The sequence below is a fragment of the Paramacrobiotus metropolitanus genome, unplaced genomic scaffold, assembly GCF_019649055.1.
Source record: "Paramacrobiotus metropolitanus isolate TYO unplaced genomic scaffold, Prichtersi_v1.0 Parri_scaffold0000072, whole genome shotgun sequence".
Classification (NCBI taxonomy): Eukaryota; Metazoa; Tardigrada; class Eutardigrada; order Parachela; family Macrobiotidae; genus Paramacrobiotus; species Paramacrobiotus metropolitanus.
This window is the reverse complement of record NW_026570292.1, coordinates 459,885-478,782: the sequence shown is the minus strand read 5'-3', so window position 1 is coordinate 478,782 and position 18,898 is coordinate 459,885. Positions and strand designations below refer to the sequence as shown.

The 18,898-nt window shown below is 44.3% G+C and overlaps 4 protein-coding genes across 4 annotated transcripts; 2 read left to right on the top strand and 2 right to left on the bottom strand.

Annotated features, from left to right (window-relative positions):
* Positions 1 to 7,162: 7,162 nt before the first annotated feature.
* Positions 7,163 to 9,206, bottom strand: LOC129594896 (uncharacterized). Its single transcript, XM_055491754.1, has 2 exons — positions 8,136 to 9,206; positions 7,163 to 7,941 (listed from the first exon to the last, which is right to left on the bottom strand). Exons 1-2 carry the CDS (start codon positions 8,893 to 8,895, stop codon positions 7,919 to 7,921), a joined length of 783 nt encoding a protein of 260 aa, XP_055347729.1. The 5' UTR covers positions 8,896 to 9,206; the 3' UTR covers positions 7,163 to 7,918.
* A 2,837-nt stretch (positions 9,207 to 12,043) lies between these two features.
* LOC129594866 (baculoviral IAP repeat-containing protein 3-like) lies at positions 12,044 to 13,860 on the bottom strand. The gene is made up of 2 exons (XM_055491719.1): positions 13,236 to 13,860; positions 12,044 to 12,411 (listed from the first exon to the last, which is right to left on the bottom strand). The coding sequence occupies exons 1-2, from the start codon at positions 13,858 to 13,860 to the stop codon at positions 12,044 to 12,046; spliced, it is 993 nt and encodes a 330-aa protein (XP_055347694.1).
* Positions 13,861 to 14,583: 723 nt separating this feature from the next.
* On the top strand, positions 14,584 to 15,252 carry LOC129594865 (putative acidic leucine-rich nuclear phosphoprotein 32 family member C). The gene is made up of 2 exons (XM_055491718.1): positions 14,584 to 15,111; positions 15,167 to 15,252. The coding sequence occupies exons 1-2, from the start codon at positions 14,598 to 14,600 to the stop codon at positions 15,250 to 15,252; spliced, it is 600 nt and encodes a 199-aa protein (XP_055347693.1). The 5' UTR covers positions 14,584 to 14,597.
* A 998-nt stretch (positions 15,253 to 16,250) lies between these two features.
* LOC129594895 (receptor-type guanylate cyclase gcy-13-like) lies at positions 16,251 to 18,391 on the top strand. Its single transcript, XM_055491753.1, has 9 exons — positions 16,251 to 16,304; positions 16,377 to 16,620; positions 16,830 to 17,115; positions 17,178 to 17,397; positions 17,468 to 17,603; positions 17,691 to 17,739; positions 17,798 to 17,847; positions 18,117 to 18,208; positions 18,294 to 18,391. The coding sequence occupies exons 2-9, from the start codon at positions 16,602 to 16,604 to the stop codon at positions 18,327 to 18,329; spliced, it is 888 nt and encodes a 295-aa protein (XP_055347728.1). The 5' UTR covers positions 16,251 to 16,304; positions 16,377 to 16,601; the 3' UTR covers positions 18,330 to 18,391.
* The last annotated feature ends 507 nt before the right edge of the window (positions 18,392 to 18,898 follow it).

The following is an 18,898-nucleotide window of genomic DNA, read 5'->3' as shown; positions in this document are numbered from 1 at the left end:
ATCAGAATCGCTTTCATGGTACATTGTTCTGCCAAACCACGGTGCTCGTCGCATCCAGTGTGCACGAACATAATACAAGCGCTTGGTCAATTTATGCAGTTTAACAATTTCATTAATGAAGGCTTGACCTTTTCGTTCTTTCAAAAATCCACAGGCAGGGCTGTAACGGGCATGGTGCACGTCCAGATCTTCCAACGGTAGCAAGTCCTTGATCCCAACGCCGCAATAGAAGCAGGTCATGCAGTTGGAGCACGTGGAGTAGAACCCAGCTGCTGCAGCATATTCGGCGGTGAAGGTGAACATATACTTCCGGGCTTCAGCGTCGAAACTTTCAACACGGGCGTTATATCCAGCCATCGAAGGTTTGAAAACGGTTGACATGATTTCTAGAATTAACCGTTCGCAAAGGTCGTTTTTATACACATTAGGGAGTAATCTTGTAGAGTGATACGGTAACTATTGAAAACTACTGTAATAATTTGTGGTGACAAGGTAACAAAATAACGTTACACAAAGAGCATTAAATACCGGAGTTAGACAAGGAGAAAACAAACCAGTTTTTCCAGACGTTTTATTCAATGTTTTGAGTTTTATATTATCATAATGGACGAAAACGAAGCATTGGCGTACGGCATTGAGGAGCACATTCAGGTTCACTGCACTGGCGAGAAGTTTTCGCAGAAGTATCGTCTGAATTTCAAGTGTTTTTCGGTGAAGGTGTCGGACTTGGAGCGCATTCCCTTCTCGGACGTACCCATGGCTATTACATTGATTCTGGAACATATTCTGGATTACGTATTGGGCGACGTCGGCTCTAACGAGATGGTCCGGATCCGGGTTGATTCCAAGTCACTCAACCGACCGATTTGGACGCCACCTATCAAGCGTTCGCAGCTTACTGTTGGTCGCTGGATGGCTGAAGTAGAAAGAGTACTGAATTCCTACGAAGAATTCATTATCGATGAATCATTTGAAGTTATGGTGCAGTACACGGATATTCCACGAGGGTCCTGTCTGCGTGATGTTCCGGAATTGCTGCGCAAGCGCCTGGCAAAGATGTCTTCGGTCGTTGTGATAAAAAACAAGGACGAAATTTGCTTGGCCCGAGCACTGGCCATCGGTAAGGCCCATGCCGATAAGAACAAGAGCTTGTACCGTAAATTGGTACGAGGGAAAAAGCTCCAGACGAAGGAAGCCCAGTTTCTTATACGTGCAGCTGGTTTCAAAGAACAGGAATTTGGTTTGGGTCATCTGTACAAGTTCCAGGAAGTGCTTAAGGATTATCAGATCGTGGTTGTGAGCGTGGACCACGCCAATCATATTGTTTTCAAAGGTCCGCCCAGTGAAAAGCGGATTATTCTTTTGCATCACGATCACCATTTTGATCTGCTAAAGTCCTTGCCAGCCTTTTTCAAAAAGAATTATTGGTGCTATACGTGTAATAAAGGGTACTCGGACCGGACGGACCATCGCTGCTCCAAGATCTGCCCCGCATGTCTGCGATCATCCTGTCCCAGCGACATTACGTCCATGGTGCGCTGTACCGAATGCAATCGCGATTTCTTTGGGCAAGATTGTTTTGCGCATCATAAGCTGGGGCCTACAAGGGATCGCCCTCGACGAAAGCCAATCTGTGGAATGGTCTTTGTTTGTAAAAAATGCTTACAAATAGTCTCCCTCAAACGGAGAAAGGGTATCAACACTCATCAATGTGGAGAAATTTATTGCAAGACGTGCAAAGTGCATGCCATTCCCGAAACCCACCAGTGTTACATGAAACCCCACACCGTGAACGCTGAAGAAATGGAACTGAATGAGAACGCGGAGTTCTTATATTTTGATTTTGAGACTTTTGTTGATGAAAACGGGAATTTGGTACCAAATTTGGCGGTGAGTCAATCAGCGTTTCATTAGAAGTATCTGTTCAGTACGTGTTGATGTTTAGGTGGTTCAGGATGACAAGGGAAACGAGTGGGTGTTTCCCGATGAGCACACGCCTTTAGGTGGTGACGTAACCAATGAACTGTGCACGTTCCTGTTCAGCGAGCAACACCGAGATCATTTCATTATTGCGCACAACTTTAAGGTAAATTTTTGGAAATTTTTTTTCCTTTTAGAGTAGTACATTAGTTTTCTGCTTACAGTCTTTTGATGGCTATTTCGTGCTTCACTGGTTACTGAAGAATGGCGTCGTTCCGAAAGTGATTCTCAATGGCGGAAAAATTCTCCAGTTGGATGTCCCGCAGTTGAATATCCGATTTCGCGACAGCATTAATTACAATCCGCAAAGTTTAGCGAAGTGGCCGGCAACATTTGGTTTACCGGATATCAGCAAGGGCACATTCCCCCACCGCTTCAACCGCCAAGAGAACTGGAACAAAGTCGTGCCATTTCCCTCAATGGATGAATACGGTTACCAGGGAATGAACGCCAAAGCTAAAGAGTCTTTTCGCGTCTGGTACGAGAAAGAGAAGCAAGAAAAGAGCAATCTGTTCGATTTTCGAAAAGAATTTGAAGATTACTGCCGGATGGACGTGACGGTCTTGCGTATGTGCTGTCAACAGTTTCGGAAGCTCTTTCAAGACATAAGCAACGGACTATGTCCGTTTGTCTCTGCGCTAACTATTGCTGGACTCTGCAACCGGTATTGGCGTTCATTCATGCTTCGACCAAATCAAATTGGATTATTACCCCACGGTACGCACGCCCGTAATCGACATCAGTCAATTAAGGCCAAGAAGTGGTTATCGTGGATGGAAGAGGATAACAAGTGCAGCATACAATCGGTTCTGACCGGTAAAGAACATAAAATTGGTCCCTATTTCGTGGACGGTTATCGCGAGGACACCAACATGGTATTTGAATTTTATGGATGTTTATTCCATGGCTGTCCAAAATGCATAGCTCCAACAACAATGCATCCGTTTCGAGATCTTCCGGCTAGTGAGATTTATAAAGAGACCCTCGACCGGGAAGATTACATCAAAGCAATGGGGTACAGCATTACTACCATCTGGGAGCATGAATACGATGAACAGTTAAAGTCCGATTCGGAAATGCGAGCATTTGTCCAAGGTCTCTCCTTCATGAATCGACTAGACCCGCGTGACGCGTTCTACGGCGGGCGAACGAATGCAGCCAAACTCTTCCATGAAGCGAAAAACGGGGAGCGCATTTGTTATTTAGATGTTAACAGTGAGTACCCTTACGTCAATAAAAATAAAAGATACCCGATTGGTCATCCAAAGATTATCCGAAAAGACTTCCAGGATATTCGGACATACTTCGGAGTTGCGGTCTGTGAAATTTTGCCACCTGGCGACCTGCTGTTTCCATTGCTACCTTACCGTTCGGGAGACAAGCTCACGTTTCCTTTATGCCGAACGTGCATGGAAAATCATCAGAATGCAAAGTGTGAGCATGCCGATTCCCAGCGAAGTCTTACTGGAACCTGGTGCACACCAGAAATTCATGCAGCTCTCGACCATGGTTACCAGATAGTGAAAATATACGAAGTTTGGCATTTCGATCAGTTTGAAGACCGTTTGTTTGAAAAGTATATCAATCAATTTCTCAAGATTAAAACTGAATCCAGCGGATGGCCGGCAGGAGTTGAAAGTGAAGCCGATAAAAGACAATACATGGCGGACTTTAAGGAGCACGAAAACGTGGAACTGGATTACGATAAAATCAAAGTCAATCCCGGTTTAAGAGCTCTGGCAAAGCTTTGTTTAAACAGGTAATAACATGACAAAGTGTTAAAAATATATCCTAATTACTCTTACTGTAGTTTCTGGGGGCGTCTGGGAATGCAAGATAACAAGTTAAACACCATGTATATTAGCGAGCCGGAGAAATTTTACGACATGCTACTATCCGGGAGGCACCACGTTCATTCCTGGGACTTGTTTACCGATGACATAGTGCAGATAACGTATACGAGCGAAACCGGATTTGTGGAACGCAATCCTAATACCAACGTCATTCTAGCAGCGTAAGTATTCCGATATGTGTTTCGATTCTTGTACTACTCAGAATTTTTTTTTGCAGTTTTACCACCTGCTGGGCGCGGTTGCATTTGTACCAGTACATTGACATGGTGAAAGACCGCCTTTTATATTTCGATACAGGTTGGTAACCTGTACAAGTTTCTTTTTGAATTTAAACAGCTGCAAATTTTGTAGATTCAATATTTTTTGTAAGCCGACCGGGTGTCGTCGATCCTCCTACAGGCATCTTTTTGGGCGATCTGACCAATGAACTAAAGCCGGGACAACATATTGTACAATTCGTCAGCCTTGGTGCCAAAACGTACGCATATGTGACCAACGACGGTGAAAGTGTTGTGAAGATCAAAGGATTTACTATCAATGGAAGGACTAGTGAGCAACTGAATTACCATACAATGCTCAGTATGTTAGAAAACCGGTCTACTGTAGAAGTGCAATATCCCGACATTCTCCAGCGTGTTAAATCATCTTTAACTATACGAAATACTTCTATGATTAAGCGATTTCAAGTGACGTATGATAAGCGTCGGATTTTAGATGCAAATTATAATACTGTGCCATTCGGATACACTGTTTGTTAGCTTGCGCTTTTATTGTTATTAAACTGCTCGACCATTTTCCGGACGTAATTAACCGCTAGTATCAAGTCATCCGTATGTTTTAACCCCAGAAAATTACACTTTCCAGAAGGAAACAAAACAGCACGACCATATGGTAGTTTGATAGCTAGTCCACTAAACAGTTCAGGAGTGTATTCTAAACGGAAATAACTGCTAAATTTCTCAATGTGAATTCTGTTTGGAAATACATGATTACCGACAATATTCACAATTCGAAAACGTGAAATTACACACTGATAACCAATTTTATTCAACTCTGACGCAAATCGTTCTACCAGTGCAAAAGCTTCGGTTTCTGATCGAGCTCCGTTAACCGTAATCTTTCCATTCTGGTACAGTTGACAGTGAGCTTTATACGGGGAAAGTACTCGTATAAGTAAGCCGGAAAATCGATGCGGTATGTACTGCGCCATGGGCAGAGAGTTTTCAATTTCCGTCAGCTTTAGGGTAGTGTTTAAGTCCGCAACGGCAACGACATTCGTGATTCTGGGCATCGCAGTGATACCATAGAGCAAATCGTACAGCCTTCCGTAATGTTGAGATAGGTAAGTCGGTCAGCTGGCAAAACTGTGGACATCCGATGTTTTCCAGATTTCTGACTTCCGGCAGATACTGCTCCAGCAGTTGGCACTTTTCCGACCCCTTGGCGTAGAAGAGTACTTTGTTCGGGCGACCGATTTTCTGGAACATGTCGTCCAATGCGCACGTTATCTGGTTGTGTCGATAGTCACCTGCAGCATACCAAATCAAACCGTGCGAATGACGAGCCTGTTTACAGAGACCAGCCGTATGTTGAGCAGCAAACCGCGGTAATGTAAAGGTGTAGAGACTCTGCTCATATTTTTCAGGACAAAAAAAGGCTAGTTGTTTGATGTATTTTTTCCCGGAAATAACAAACCAGTCCGCATCTAAAATGCAAACTACAGCCATATTAAATTTGCAAATGACAGTGCTAAACAAAATGTACTTATAGTTATACTTTTACCTTTACTGTACCGGTAACTTTTAAAAGTGACACGAGTAATGTTTTTTCCTTACTCGGTAATGATTCCTTGTTACAACTATCAAGATGAAACCTTACTCCGGTAACAATTAATCAATACTACTGTAACTATATCTCCAGTAACGATCACTTATTACCACGGTAACTATCAATAATTACGCTTTGTAACTATCAAATGTTACAACTGGAATAGCCATGCGGCGCTGGCAATCCCGTCACGATATAAAAGGTACCACACAACTCTCATCCACAAAGCAGTTTTGTTCTTTTTTAAAACATCTTTAAACTTAGACTTGCAGCATGGAGAAGTTTTTTCCTGCATTCCCGGCGACCGCGCAAGCTACCAAGCGGCGCAAGGCCACACTGGAGGAACCTTTAGCAGTGAAAAAGGTCAAGCCAAACCAAACCGAACCCCTGGTCCATCATCACCGACGTTTTGCCTTTAAAACGCATACCGGGAAGCCAGTGTACCGTCTGGGTAATGACAAGTTTGTTCATGTTAGTTGTGTTACGGATGACCCCAAGAGTGCCATTCGTGTTGTCTTTGGCGAATGGAAAGAGCAACCGGACAGCTCCTGGAAACCGACTTGGGGAAAGAACATTTCGCTGTCCAAAGCCGGGTTTCTGCGTTTGTGTGGACTGATGCTGACCGGAAAATCGGACATGGATGATACTGCTCGTGCTAATGCGGTGGAAACGGGGAAATTGACACCTTTGTTTGCACTGGACGGTGGTATGTATTTTGGTTGGAGCCGCTTCAATAACTCTAATGTGGCAACGATTCGACGTTATGAAATCAAAAAGGACGGAGACTTCATTCCTACGCGGTACGGCATTTCTTTTGGCGAACGTTGCTACGATGCGCTAAAGGAGCTCATGAAGGACCAGCAGCTGCTCATGGACATCGCCGCCATCCAGAAAGAGCAAGGTAATCCTGACCCGGATAAGCAAGGTTTACACTATAATCTGTTGTGCGAACCAATCGCCGAAGCGATGGTGCCATTGGTCAAACAAGTGGATGACGGAACAGGTCCGAAGCATTACACTGAGGAGTACCGACCGACTGACGCCGAGTGGAACGGGGCTTTGGATCGCCTACTGGAATTGGGTATTGTGAAGGGCATCTTATTCGAATTAGACAAGCTGGGTGTCGAACAGGCTCTGACCTTGCCGGTCATTGGATTCATGGATGCCAACGAAGACCAAATTCGCGACCACGTTGGTCGACTGCTAGCTTACGAGCACAGCTGAACTGGTATGCTGATTAGGTTTGCATTTCATTATGTTTGCTGTTTTGCTATACTATTTTACTCTTTATGCGATTCCATCTGTTTTTTATTGTTTTCTGTTATTTCCATAACATTCTGCTGTTCTTCTACATACCCAGCAATGCGTAATGTTTTTCTTTTGGCCTTTTATTTTATTAAACGTTTACATATTTGCCGCAAAAACGCGCCATCCAGTAGTGCTGTACTGATACCGAAAAAAGAATTGACATACTGACACACCATTTTGTCGTTGCTTAACTTATTATCGGTAAACAAATGAACAATATTAGTGAAGGATTCCCCACTACAACGTCGTAAAATAAAGAACAAACAATACTGACCACATACTGTACTAAATTCAGCCTGGAACTGCTCACACTGTGAAACGATAGCGTTAGATTGGACTAAAGATAGAAAATCGTTCGAGTAGCTTTCAAGTTTTTTTCCATACGAATCGAAGACTTCTAGTTTTCCGTCTTCCTCCTGGTAGAAAGCAATCCAGTGCTCGCCATCCTGGCTAGCCGGTTCCGTATTGACGACACACGCACCCGGGTACGGTTCTAATGAACAAGGTACTTGGTCACTAGCATAAACTCCCCGGAAGCTGCTAGCCGTAATCGCGTTACCACGTAGTGCTGTCGTTATTTGTTCGGTGTTCATGTTGAGAAGTCCGCAATCAGCTGTCGGTGTTGATTGATTTCGATAATGCTGTCATAGATGAGCATGCAGACCATCATAATGGTTGATCCAAGTGGTTTCCCAAATGACACCGATACACTCAAGTTGCCTTGCTTGATTAAAGTCAATGGGCCACGTCCAGTGTGTCCGGGTGTTAAGTCGAACCCGAATAGTGTGTATCCTTGGTTGTACTGGGTGCGAGTAAATGGCAGCCCTCCATGCAAGCTTGGTCGATGACCCAGCGTGTCCAGCAAGCCGTCGTAGCATTCCAGAGACAGACTTCGTTCAAAGTCGGCGACATACGGCTTGGTGGGATAGCTCTGCCCGTCCACTTCAACGCTAATCTGCGTTATACCAAAGTTCTGAAAGTAGAACGGATTCTTTTTCTGTGATCCGTGAAAATCTTCGCTGTCCACAAATCCAATAAACACGACCTTTGGAATTTGACCAATTTGGAGATTGCTCACGACGGTACTTTGGGTTCGTTGGGGAATGTCCGAAACGCGCATAACGACGCGTTCAATATGATACTTGACAGTTTTTTTCAAAAGCTCACCGGCCACCGCTGTCAGAAAGTCTGGTGATGGAATATAACGACGCACCGACAACCTGGCGTTGCGGATAAAAGGCTTGAAAGTTTTAGTAGCATCTGTATCCCACACTCGTAGAGCAAATTCCGGACGGCTGACAACCAGTCGAATGTTTACTGGCACTCCAGTACAAAGGGGTTTGCTTTGGTCAAACAAGTCCGAAAACAGTTTACCCGAAAGCTGCACGTACTGTCCTGCTCTAAACAAAGCTGCTCGGTCTTTTTCTCCTTTGTTGGAACTTTCGTCGTTAAAATAGCCTGCTGTATCCAGATAAAAACCGGCGGAGGTTAACTGGCTCTTTTGTGCCTCAACCGAGTGTGACAATAACGACTCCAGGTACGCTCTGTACGGATAGAATGTTGCAGCATCGGAAATCAAGCGATTGGCCACTGTTACATGGCATGATGAGAACAGCGAGTGCAGAAAGTTGTTGACCGGTGCAACACCGTCAGTTGACTTGACCAGTTCCCATTCACCAGTGGTTTTTCGTACTTTAATACCCACTTCCAATTCCAAGATCATGTCGGCCAGACTAAGCAGTCCTGATGTACTGGGTGGAATGAAGAAGTTGATATCTCCCGCCGATCCGTTGTCCGTCAAAATGGTGGTAGGGTTCAGTTTCTCGTGCTCGGTTCGCCAGCGATCAGTTAGGGTAGCCGGCAGAGCAAAAAGTTGGTTTTCCAGCTGCATTGCCGGTTCGGAATGTTCCATCATTAACATCGCCATTTTGATTATAAGAAATCCGGGATATTGGTTGGTGGAATGCGTCGTAGCCGTTGCACTTTGCGTTTAACTCGTCTTCGTTTCTTACGGATTCCTTCTCCTTCTTGAGAGGCAAAGCGCTTGCTTATTGCTGTTCCCGCCCGCGACGCTACGTCTTTAATAGCCCCGGTCGCTGCTTCTTGCAAGTGGGGGGTAGCCGCCTCTAGTGCGGCCTTGGCGTGTGGGGCTGCTTTACGCAAAATGGGTTTGGCAAAAGACGACAGCTTGGCAAAAAGATTTTTTAGGATTTGCGGGAATCCCGATCCGTTTTGCAGAGTTCCCCGATATCGTATCAAGGCACTTCCTCCCGTTTGGCTGACAAATACATTTTCATACCGCCGGGGATCCGGCACGTACGCCACGAACGGCATTCTTAATACAGTCTTTGTGGTCGGAAATGGAGCTTCACTAGGGACTTTCCAGTCTGAAATTTAGCGTCGTCCCCTAAGTCGTTAGCAATTGTGAGGTGAATGGTCTCAAAGTGCTGGCGCAGAACAGGAACATAATGCGGAATGTCGAAGCGTGCTTCCACGATCTGGTTAACTTCTCCTCTAATAGGCACGGAGCGTAAAAACTGCGCTGCGGTATCTCCAATGAGGCTATAGTCAGCCACATCGCTATACACGAACAGGCTTTGATTCCCCAACAAAGTATTGACCGGTCTTTCCGAAATGAAACTGCTCAGTTTAGGATTAGGAGGTTTGGTCAGGAACGAAAGGTATTTGATTTTGCTGGTCTTTGTTTCCATGGGAAAGGGTCCCATCGCATTACCGTGGCTTTCGACTGGTACATCCGGTTTAAATTCGTTGGTTTCGAACCCCAAAATCTTTTGCAGCGTTGTGGATCCCGGTGGGAAAACCACTGATACCCGGTCGTTTCCAATGTTTAGCCTCACGCGATGGTTGGTCGGAGTAAGAAATTGTACGTTGAAGGCTCGATCGTGAGATAAAGCGCTCTTGTCAGCGTGCACCGTTTCATCCACCATATAAGGTCCCACTTTAGGTACCAATGAGTTGATGGTTTGCAATAACAACTCGGCATTCTTAAAGTTTCCCGGTGGAATGGTAATTTCGTCCTGATGAACCACGTAGTCCACAGATTCGATAAATCCGGTATCATCCTTTTTTAATCGGAATTCTTTAACAATCTGCACTTGAATTTTCTGTTCCACTGGTAAAGTATAGAATGAGTTTAAGTACTGTAGTTCGACAAGAGCCATTTCCCATTTTCCTTTCAATGTAATCGGATGTTTCAGTTTCGTTGTCCAGTTAGATGGCGTATTACTGGCGTCAGTCGCCACGTCGCTCGGCAGCGTTACGTAGAAGGGCGCTCCTTCAAACATGATGAATGTATCCAAGAATCGTGTTCAGGTCCGTATCCTAACCAGCGTACTAGCACTTTTTCTCCTCGCTTTTTGACAACGTGATCAATAGTGTGCTCTTTCAGGTGCGGTCGGGACACTTTAGACAGTTCGTTTTCATAAAAGGTTCCTTTAATAGGTTTGTCCTGGTAATCTTGCAGGCGGTACACCGGTACAGAGTGTTTAAGGATCTCTTTTACGTAGAAGATTTCCTCCTTAAATCGATACGTATAGCCTTTTTCCACTTTGGTTTTATGCACGGCAATCCGCACCGCATCACCCACTTTAAACTTTGGACTATACGTGATTTTTGGTGGAAACAGCTTGTTATACACCAGCAAAGAATTGTTCTGGGTCACGTCAACAGGGCGCATACCGTGTGCGCGATGTTTTGAGTGGTTGTACGAGTGCACCAAATCCTGCAGCTTGTCGATGTATCGAGTGGAAACGCGTGCACGAAACAAGCGAAAGATACGCGTTTTGATGGTCCGGATTACCCTCTCTGCCATGGCACACTTGATGTCTTCGTTTTCCGACGTGAAAAACTGTATATTGCGTTCATTGAGGTATTTTTTAACCGTGGCGTTGAGCACTTCGGTTCCTTTATCGTATTGCAACTTTTCCGGTTCACCAAGCTTCTCAAATGCTCGTGTTAAAGCTTCCTTGGTTTCCCGAGCCGTCTTTGTTTTCATGGGTTGGATGTCCAGTTTCTTGGAAAAACAGTCAATAACAAACAGCAAATGTTTGTATCCGTCGTTCTCGTTAGAGTACTTGGACAGATCCGCTAGATCCGCTTGATACTGCTGGCGTAGGTTGGTCACCACGATGGGATTCCGCCGAAAGCGCCTCCGGTTTTCTTTGGTTACAGTATAGGCATCGATCTCCTGAAGAATCTCCTCCGCTCTCCGTTTGTTGGCTTTGGTCTTTAAACTTCTTCGAAACCTTTCGACGCCTCCAAGACCGCCGGGGTCGCGCGGGTTGAGATATTTTTTCATCAGTCTCTCCATTGTTGCAACATGTTGATACGCAGTTGATCTTAAATATCCGGCACAACCGTAATACACTAGGTAGCAGTCCGGCCATTATGCTAAGGTAATCCAGCGAATTTTATGTTTTCCACTCCCCGTTTGAATAGTACGCGATCGCAGCTTTTTTTCCCCGGGTTCCGTATGAACCGGTTTTCTCTTTTTTCCCTTCAGTGGAGTGGTCAAAGGGAACAACGGCTTACGGGGTTGCTTCCGCGGCTGCGGTTCGGTTCCTTCGTTTCTTCTTTTCCGACCTTTTTTGGGTAACGTGGGAGGGAACAACGCAATGCGTGCCGCTTTTGATGTTCCGACAGACTCGTCAGGGTGGTTCCGTTTCAGTCCCTTTGTCGGTAAAGAAGCGGGAAAGAGCGCTTGCTTTGATTGCTTACGTTGCGCGAGGTCTTCTGCTTCTTCGGAGCGAGCACGTTTGCGGTATGGGCCTGTGTCCTGTTTCTCGGTGGCTAGAGGTGGTGACTGTCTAGCCACATCCGTGGGTAAAACCAGTGGGTTTTCATCGGGAAGCGCTTTCTGCTTCAATGCTAGAAAACGCTCCAAAATATCGCTTAACTGACTGGCCTTCTCAAATTCACTTATATCGGTGCGATGCAACGTTTTGGCAACCAGACCGTCCAAAGTTACAACGCTTTGCGCTTCCGGTGGTTCCTTATTAACTTGCAGTTGATTATGCAGGCGGTTTTCCATCATGCGCCGCGGAACAATATAGTACTCATCCATTACCAATTAGCGATGTTAACACACCGGCAATGACAGGCAAAATAGCTCCAATGAAACCACCACGTTGAAGAATTTTACGTTTTTCTTTTAGCGGATATCGTCGTAACGCGATCAGCTTTAATGCTTTACGATGGCGTTTACACTTGTCCAAATGGGCTGGCGACAATTCCACAGTATTCTTGACAATGTTAACAGCCACTTCCTCCATGGCTTTTAACTGGGACTTGGATAAGTAACCCATCAAAACCTTACGCTGTTTGGGTTTTAAACTCTGCAGCGTTATTACAAGTGGTGCTAAGGCTTTAACGCGCTCGGACATTTTGGCAGGCTGGCACAATTCCGTTTTAAGTAAATCCGCATCTGTTCATAAGGCAGAACATGGGAGCGTATCCGTAGATAATCCGGGCAAGTTGACCGTAAGTCGAGAACTAGCGGTTGATAAGGCTCCGATGTCACTTTCTCATAAGCGTCGATCATGTGCTTTAATCCCGTTTGTCGAGCCAGTAGTGCTATTTGGTTGATATCGCGAACGTTCTTAAATAGTACCAGGTACTGTGAATTAAGGGTAATGTCACGCATTGATTTTCCCTGCTTGTACAAATTTTGCAACAGGAGAATAACGGACAAGTTTTTATGATGGATTCCCCGCGTAAATAAATCCGAACAACGAGCGTCCTTGCACAGATCACTGGCCAAGTCATCAATAACTAATAATGTATGTTGCTCGCTGTCGATGGATTGCAATAAAGTAAATAAATTATCTAAACCATTGACAAACTCAATGTGTGGAACTTCTTTAATTAAATCATCAAAACCGTTTTGCCATTCACCGTAGCAATATAGTATTTTTGATGGTACTTTATCGAATACTAAAGCGCTGTTTTTTATTAAAGAGAATGTGAACTGTGTTTTTCCAGACATAGTTGGGCCACATATACACATACCGAAAGGTGCACGGAAACGCGGGTAATCACTAATGATGCTATACATGATAATTTTACTGCCATTCAATACATTCATGCGCTTAAATAATGAGTGTCATGCAAAATACAACCGTATGTACTTTTTCACTCTAATACGGCATACTGGACAGCTCTCTAGTTTTTTCGAACAGTTTCCACAACACACCGCATGCCCACACGGATCAAAAACCATCGTCACTTTTTTATCCATGCATATTCTACATTCATGATCCATCTGCGATTCGTCATCAGGAGCATTACCCGTCTCTCGATTTTGGATATCTTTAACCGCTTGTACCAATTCTGCGACAGAGTTGAAGCGCTTACCCGGTGGTTTATTCCTGGCCTGCAGTGCTTGGATAATGTGCATGTACGAGTGCCCTTGCTGCAGCGCACTCGCCACAATGAATTCCTCGTGCTCGTCGTCTTCCGTTCCGAATACTATCATACTCAGGTCCAGGCGGTAGAACCGTTGAACGTCGTTGATGAAGGCTTGACCTTTCTGCTCAATCAAAAATCTGCATGTCGGGTTCCACTTTGCGTGTTCAGTCCAAGCATCCTCCTGCGGCTTCCATTTTTCCAGCTTCTTTCCACAACAGAAGCACTGCACCCGATCCGTGATACCCAGATAATAGAATCCCGCCAAAGCCATCTGCTTAGGAGTCTGTGAATAACTTTCCGGCCATTCGGCGAACGTAGCAAAACGATCACGGTAATTAGTCATGGAGGGTACGTAATAGTCTCCATCCTCAACCATTGCAGCGTACGGGCATTCTTCGCACAGGAGTTTGTGGTCGTGCGCCGGATTATCCCCAATGCTCCATCCACCCAAGACGGTCTTACACATAGTACAGACCACGTCATCGTCTACTCCCGTATAAACAAACCCACTACGTGCCAAAGATAACGGGGACACATAGGACAATGGCCATCTACTGAATGTCTGCAGTCGCTCTTGCAAATTCATTTTCTGCAAAACATCTATTTAAGGATTCTGGGTCTTACTTTAAGTACAAGAAAATGGCCAACCTTCAGTGTATGATGCCGGACTTACGTACAGTATCTCAACGATGCGAAAAGATTTTATTAGTAATACTTTATGTTGTATTTTTTATAGTATTTGCTTTTATTATAATTACTGAAGGAGTCGGGAAAATTTTACAAACCGGTTATTGGAACAGCACGATACGTAACCTTACTATTTGACTTACCTTCGTCATTCCAGATAATCACATTAGTATGCTCATTATATTTAAAAACTTTCACAAAACTGGAGTATCGATCTCTCAGATGCAGTGCTGTTTATATGTGCATTTGGAGTTACTCCCTAGCATCACAGTGATAATGTTTGATCGTTACAGTGGTAATTATTGATGATGATGTATAGTGCAATTATTGATTGTTACAGACAGTGGTAATGTTTGATCGTTACAGTGGTAATTAATGATGATGATGTATAGTGCTATTATTGATTGTTACAGTAATATTGAAAAAGGATGCAGCTATCCATATAAACAGTACACCCAGTGAACTGCAGTCGTACGTTTTTTTTTGAAAAATAAATAAAAGTTTCTTTCTACAGCAATGGCTTCTACTATGGTAATGGAAAACGCTTTCCGCAATTTGTTTCGTGTGCTTAACAGTACTACGAGTGAGATGATACTGGATGGTAAACGCGTGCCGAATAGCATCCTGCCTGAGTTCTCCAAGTTCCAGAACGGGTTGGAAAAGTTGAGTCTGATTGACTGTGACCTGTGGTCATTGGACGGTTTTCCGTACATGCCTAACCTGCGCGTTCTGATGTTGGGGGATAATCACCTGGACAACATAGACATCATCGCCGACAAGTGTCCTAACCTGGTCAAGCTCTCCCTGGTCAACAACAAGCTGGCCTTTCGTGATGACTTGGAGCTGCTGACCCGTCTGACCCATCTGCGCTCGCTGGATGTGGAGGCCAACGCCCTGTGCGACATCCGTGGACATGACCGTTGGTTGGCTGACAAGTTCCCAACGGTCACCCGGTTTATCATCACCGCGTACGACACCGACACGGATGACGACTCTGAGGAGGACTGGGAGCTAGAACCGTTCATTTGCGGTAAATAAAAAGCTTTTCCTTGTGTTGCACGTTAAAGCATGAAATACGTTTGCAGACGAATCGCCATTGGAGGACAGCGATAACGATGGCCAACAGGACGAGAACGACCAACCGGATGATAATGCTATTCAAATTGATTGAGATTTGTTTGTGTTGGTGTGAAAAATAAAAATTGGAAAAATCGGTCGTTCGCTCGTTCCTTATTATCCGTACTAAGGTTTCAGACATAAGCATTACACTAGAGTAACGATAGCTTAGTAGTTATGACTAGTACATTGCAAAGAGCTGCAAAAAAATTATATTAATAAATTGAATTTCCAAAGACCCACCCCGGGCATTATTTTTCCACCCACCGGACTTTTTAAACTGGTTAGGAATCACCTAATTGTAATAGATAGTAGAAATTTTATCACGCTTCACATTGATACTACTGTTGTGCCACCATGAAACTCGGTGTGTCAGGTGGCGTCTATGCCAAATAACGAAGACTTATGGTGTATTTGGTCCTCTTGCAGAAATCATTGCGCCTGTGGTGGTCGTGATGGTCATGCTGTGCGTGACCTTTGTTACGGCCTACTATATCAGGTGTGCTACGAAATCTGCTTCAGTATTAATTTATGAACCAGTAATAATTTCATTTTAACTTTTAAGTGCTAAACATTTCGATTTATTCGCCTACAAACCCAATAACGTCGACCTGTTTTTCTAACAGAAAGAGGGCGAATGACAGAATGTTTTCCGCGGTATTGCTGGAGGATTCAAATGTATCATCGGCGCTCCTGAATGCCTCGTTGACAATTCCTCTTGGGCAGAACATACCCAAATCCGTTATTGTACACAGCGCAAAATTTCGAGCGATAATATTAGATGTACGTAAAAACTATGTACATGGATAGAGAGTTGTTTTAACAAATGCTGGCCGTTGCTTTTGGTTCTCTTTTATTGCCTCTTCTCTTTTATTGCATTTTCGCTTTTATTCTCTTTCATAACCTGTCTAACGGTAATCTGTTCGACAGATATTGAAACTATCGCATCCAAATATCGGATCATTCTACGGCATCAACGTTATCAAAGACTCGTGTTGGTTAGTGTGGGAATTCGATGAGCGCGGCAACATTAACGATGTTCTGCAGGCACGTTCTGTGCTTCGTGATGACACCATTCGGTTGGCTTTGCTGTGGGATCTTTTACAGGTACGCCATCTGTACCGCAAGGTCCTGCATGTGTTCAGCACAAACTGTTATGAAATGCGTTACTGGTGACAGGGTTTATCGTATATCCATTCCTCCACACTGCAGTTCCATGGAGACCTTTCTCCTGAAGCATGCTTTATCAACCACCGCTATAACTTAAGAATCGCTAAACTGGGGTGTTTCCAGTTACTGGAGTGTTTGGGAAAATCCCCGGTAGTACTGCAGTTTGTTACGCTTTACGACAAGGTAATCTATTTTCGGGCTGAGGATGCACGGAACTTTGGAGTCATTAGCCAGATGCTCAACGGAAATAAAAGTAAGCGAACCAATATACGTAATTGATTCACTGCAAGCATACGAGCCAACGCATGTTAACTTCCGGAATCTAATTTTTACCAACCGGCAGTGAGGCTGGTAGGTACTAGATACCACGTAGGTTTAATGTTTAACGTATCGAAGTACGTACATTATATACAGTATTATGCACCACATAACCAGATCTGCAGTTGAATGTTTATTTAACAGAAATGGAAATAACGAATGCGGAAGGCGCAGGAAAATCGGTAATACAACAGAAATGGAGTCAATTGACGGAGCAGTGCCTCCAGACTGATCCAGCTCTGCGTCCCAGAATTTGGCAGCTGAAGAAGCTCTTCGGTCAACTGCGCTTACCGCGAAACATTGTGGATTACGTTATCCGGCTGATGGACGAGCAAAGTCAGCAGCTAGAGTTCATCGTCATAGAGAAGACGAGGAGCTTGGTGGAAGAACGGGATAATGTCGATGTGCTTTTGGCAGAAATGCTGCCAAAGTAACAACAAAAGTCAGAAAACAAGAAACGCTAACTTACTGCCAATTGTAATGGTTCTTTAGGTCCATCGTCCACAAATTGCGCATGAAACAAGAAACCCTGCCGGAGACGTTCGACAGCGCATCCGTACTGTTTAGTGATATCCCCGGATTTTCTCATTTATTGTCCACGTATTCACCGTGGGATATTGTATCGCTGCTGAACAGCGTGTATTCGGAATTCGACAGGATATTCGGGTTGTACGATACGTATAAAGTGGAAACCATCAATGATTCGTACATGGTAATTGGCTAATAGCACGACAGAGTGGTTCTGTCGAAAAGTCACTGTCCATAATTCACTGCTTCTGAAGGTGGCAAGCGGAGTGCCCACACCAAACGGGACGGACCACGCAGCTGAACTGTGCATGCTGTCGTTACAATTGTTAACGTCTGCGAGAAGCTGCCTGGCTGCCGAAGAGCTAAGCGCTCGAGTCGGCATTAATTCTGGTAACAAAGCGTTTTTCACGACTGCGAGTAACCTGCTACCGTGCTACGTATCTGGACTTTCGTAATAGAGTCTTTTATTTGAAAAAGGGCCGGTTGTCGCTGGAGTAATCGGCCGGAAAATGCCTCGATACTGCCTGTACGTCCCTTTGCTGGTCAGATTAAAAACCCAGTTTTGATTTTTTCAAACCGTGCAGGTTTGGTGACACCGTCAACACAGCTAGTCGCATGGAAACCCATGGGGAAGGTAAAGACCCTATATCAAACTTTTTTATACGAATGCTTATTGTTTTTAATGTTTGCTCACTTTGTTGTGATTATGATTGCTAGAGAACAACAGTTTATAAGACTTAATAGTAGTGATAGTCTGAAACGTAGAAATGAATATGTTCTCGTCAGAAGCGACGAGGACGACGACAGCGTGAATATCTGGTTTCTCAGACGTGTAGAAAACTGATTTCGCGTTCGCAGTAGACTTATAACACAGAACAAAACACTTAACACTTCTTTCGATAGCTGGGAAGGTCCATGTGAGCCATTCCGCCGAGCGCCTGGCTTCCCACCGGAAAAACCTTCGCTTTGTGTTACGTGGCACTCTGACCATAAAGGTCATTCTACTACTCCTACTGGCTGGACCATTCTTCTATTACTTCAACTTTTAGGGAGACGAAAATAAAAACCCATTCTTTTTAGGGCAAAGGCGAAATGCAGACGTTCTGGTTGGAGTGATCGGATAATTTACAGTGACGAACATGTTTAGAATGCAGCTGAAATTTTGCACGAGTGCTGCCGTACTTGGTTCTGCATGTACAGCTTAGGACAAAATGGTCGCACACCCAAAATCTCCACATTCAGTACGAATGCAGCGCAGTGCTGAGTGCACTGTAGCACTGAGTTCAAAATATCCGTTTCGTACAAGTGCACTGCACGGCTTGCGTACAGAATGCTGGCTATGCGACCATTTAGTCCTACATTGTAGGATTTCACCTCGGGCACGTCCAGTGTACAAGTCTATTCAATAGTTTATATCTTTATTCGTTAATTACTTGATTTATTTGTTGCGACTGATGGATGGTAATAAATCATGGTATCGTTGTGATCCTGCAGCTAGTCACATATAAAAGCATTTTCTTTCTTTTCTTTCTAAAATAAGGTCTCTTCTTTGTCCGGCTTAAATTTCTATGCTGCAGATGGCCACTTAATTTTTACAATCGAAGTGGCAAATGGTACTGATCTTTATGGTATTTAATCATTTCAGGGAAGTGACCTGGTACCAAATTTGTGAAAGGCACGAAGAC

Coding starts and splice junctions, on each gene's coding strand:
- LOC129594866 (XM_055491719.1), bottom strand. CDS start 13,860: ATGTGTAAGACCGTCTTGGGTGGATGGAGCATTGGGGATAATCCGGCG. Junction 12,412..13,235: donor ATCGCAGATGGATCATGAAT/GTAGAATATGCA, acceptor CCTTATGAACAG/ATGCGGATTTACTTAAAACG.
- LOC129594896 (XM_055491754.1), bottom strand. CDS start 8,895: ATGGCGATGTTAATGATGGAACATTCCGAACCGGCAATGCAGCTGGAA. Junction 7,942..8,135: donor CTTTCTGACAGCGGTGGCCG/GTGAGCTTTTGA, acceptor TTCTACTTTCAG/AACTTTGGTATAACGCAGAT.
- LOC129594865 (XM_055491718.1), top strand. CDS start 14,598: ATGGCTTCTACTATGGTAATGGAAAACGCTTTCCGCAATTTGTTTCGT. Junction 15,112..15,166: donor GCTAGAACCGTTCATTTGCG/GTAAATAAAAAG, acceptor ATACGTTTGCAG/ACGAATCGCCATTGGAGGAC.
- LOC129594895 (XM_055491753.1), top strand. Junction 17,604..17,690: donor TCGAGTCGGCATTAATTCTG/GTAACAAAGCGT, acceptor TATTTGAAAAAG/GGCCGGTTGTCGCTGGAGTA. Junction 17,740..17,797: donor AAAATGCCTCGATACTGCCT/GTACGTCCCTTT, acceptor CAAACCGTGCAG/GTTTGGTGACACCGTCAACA.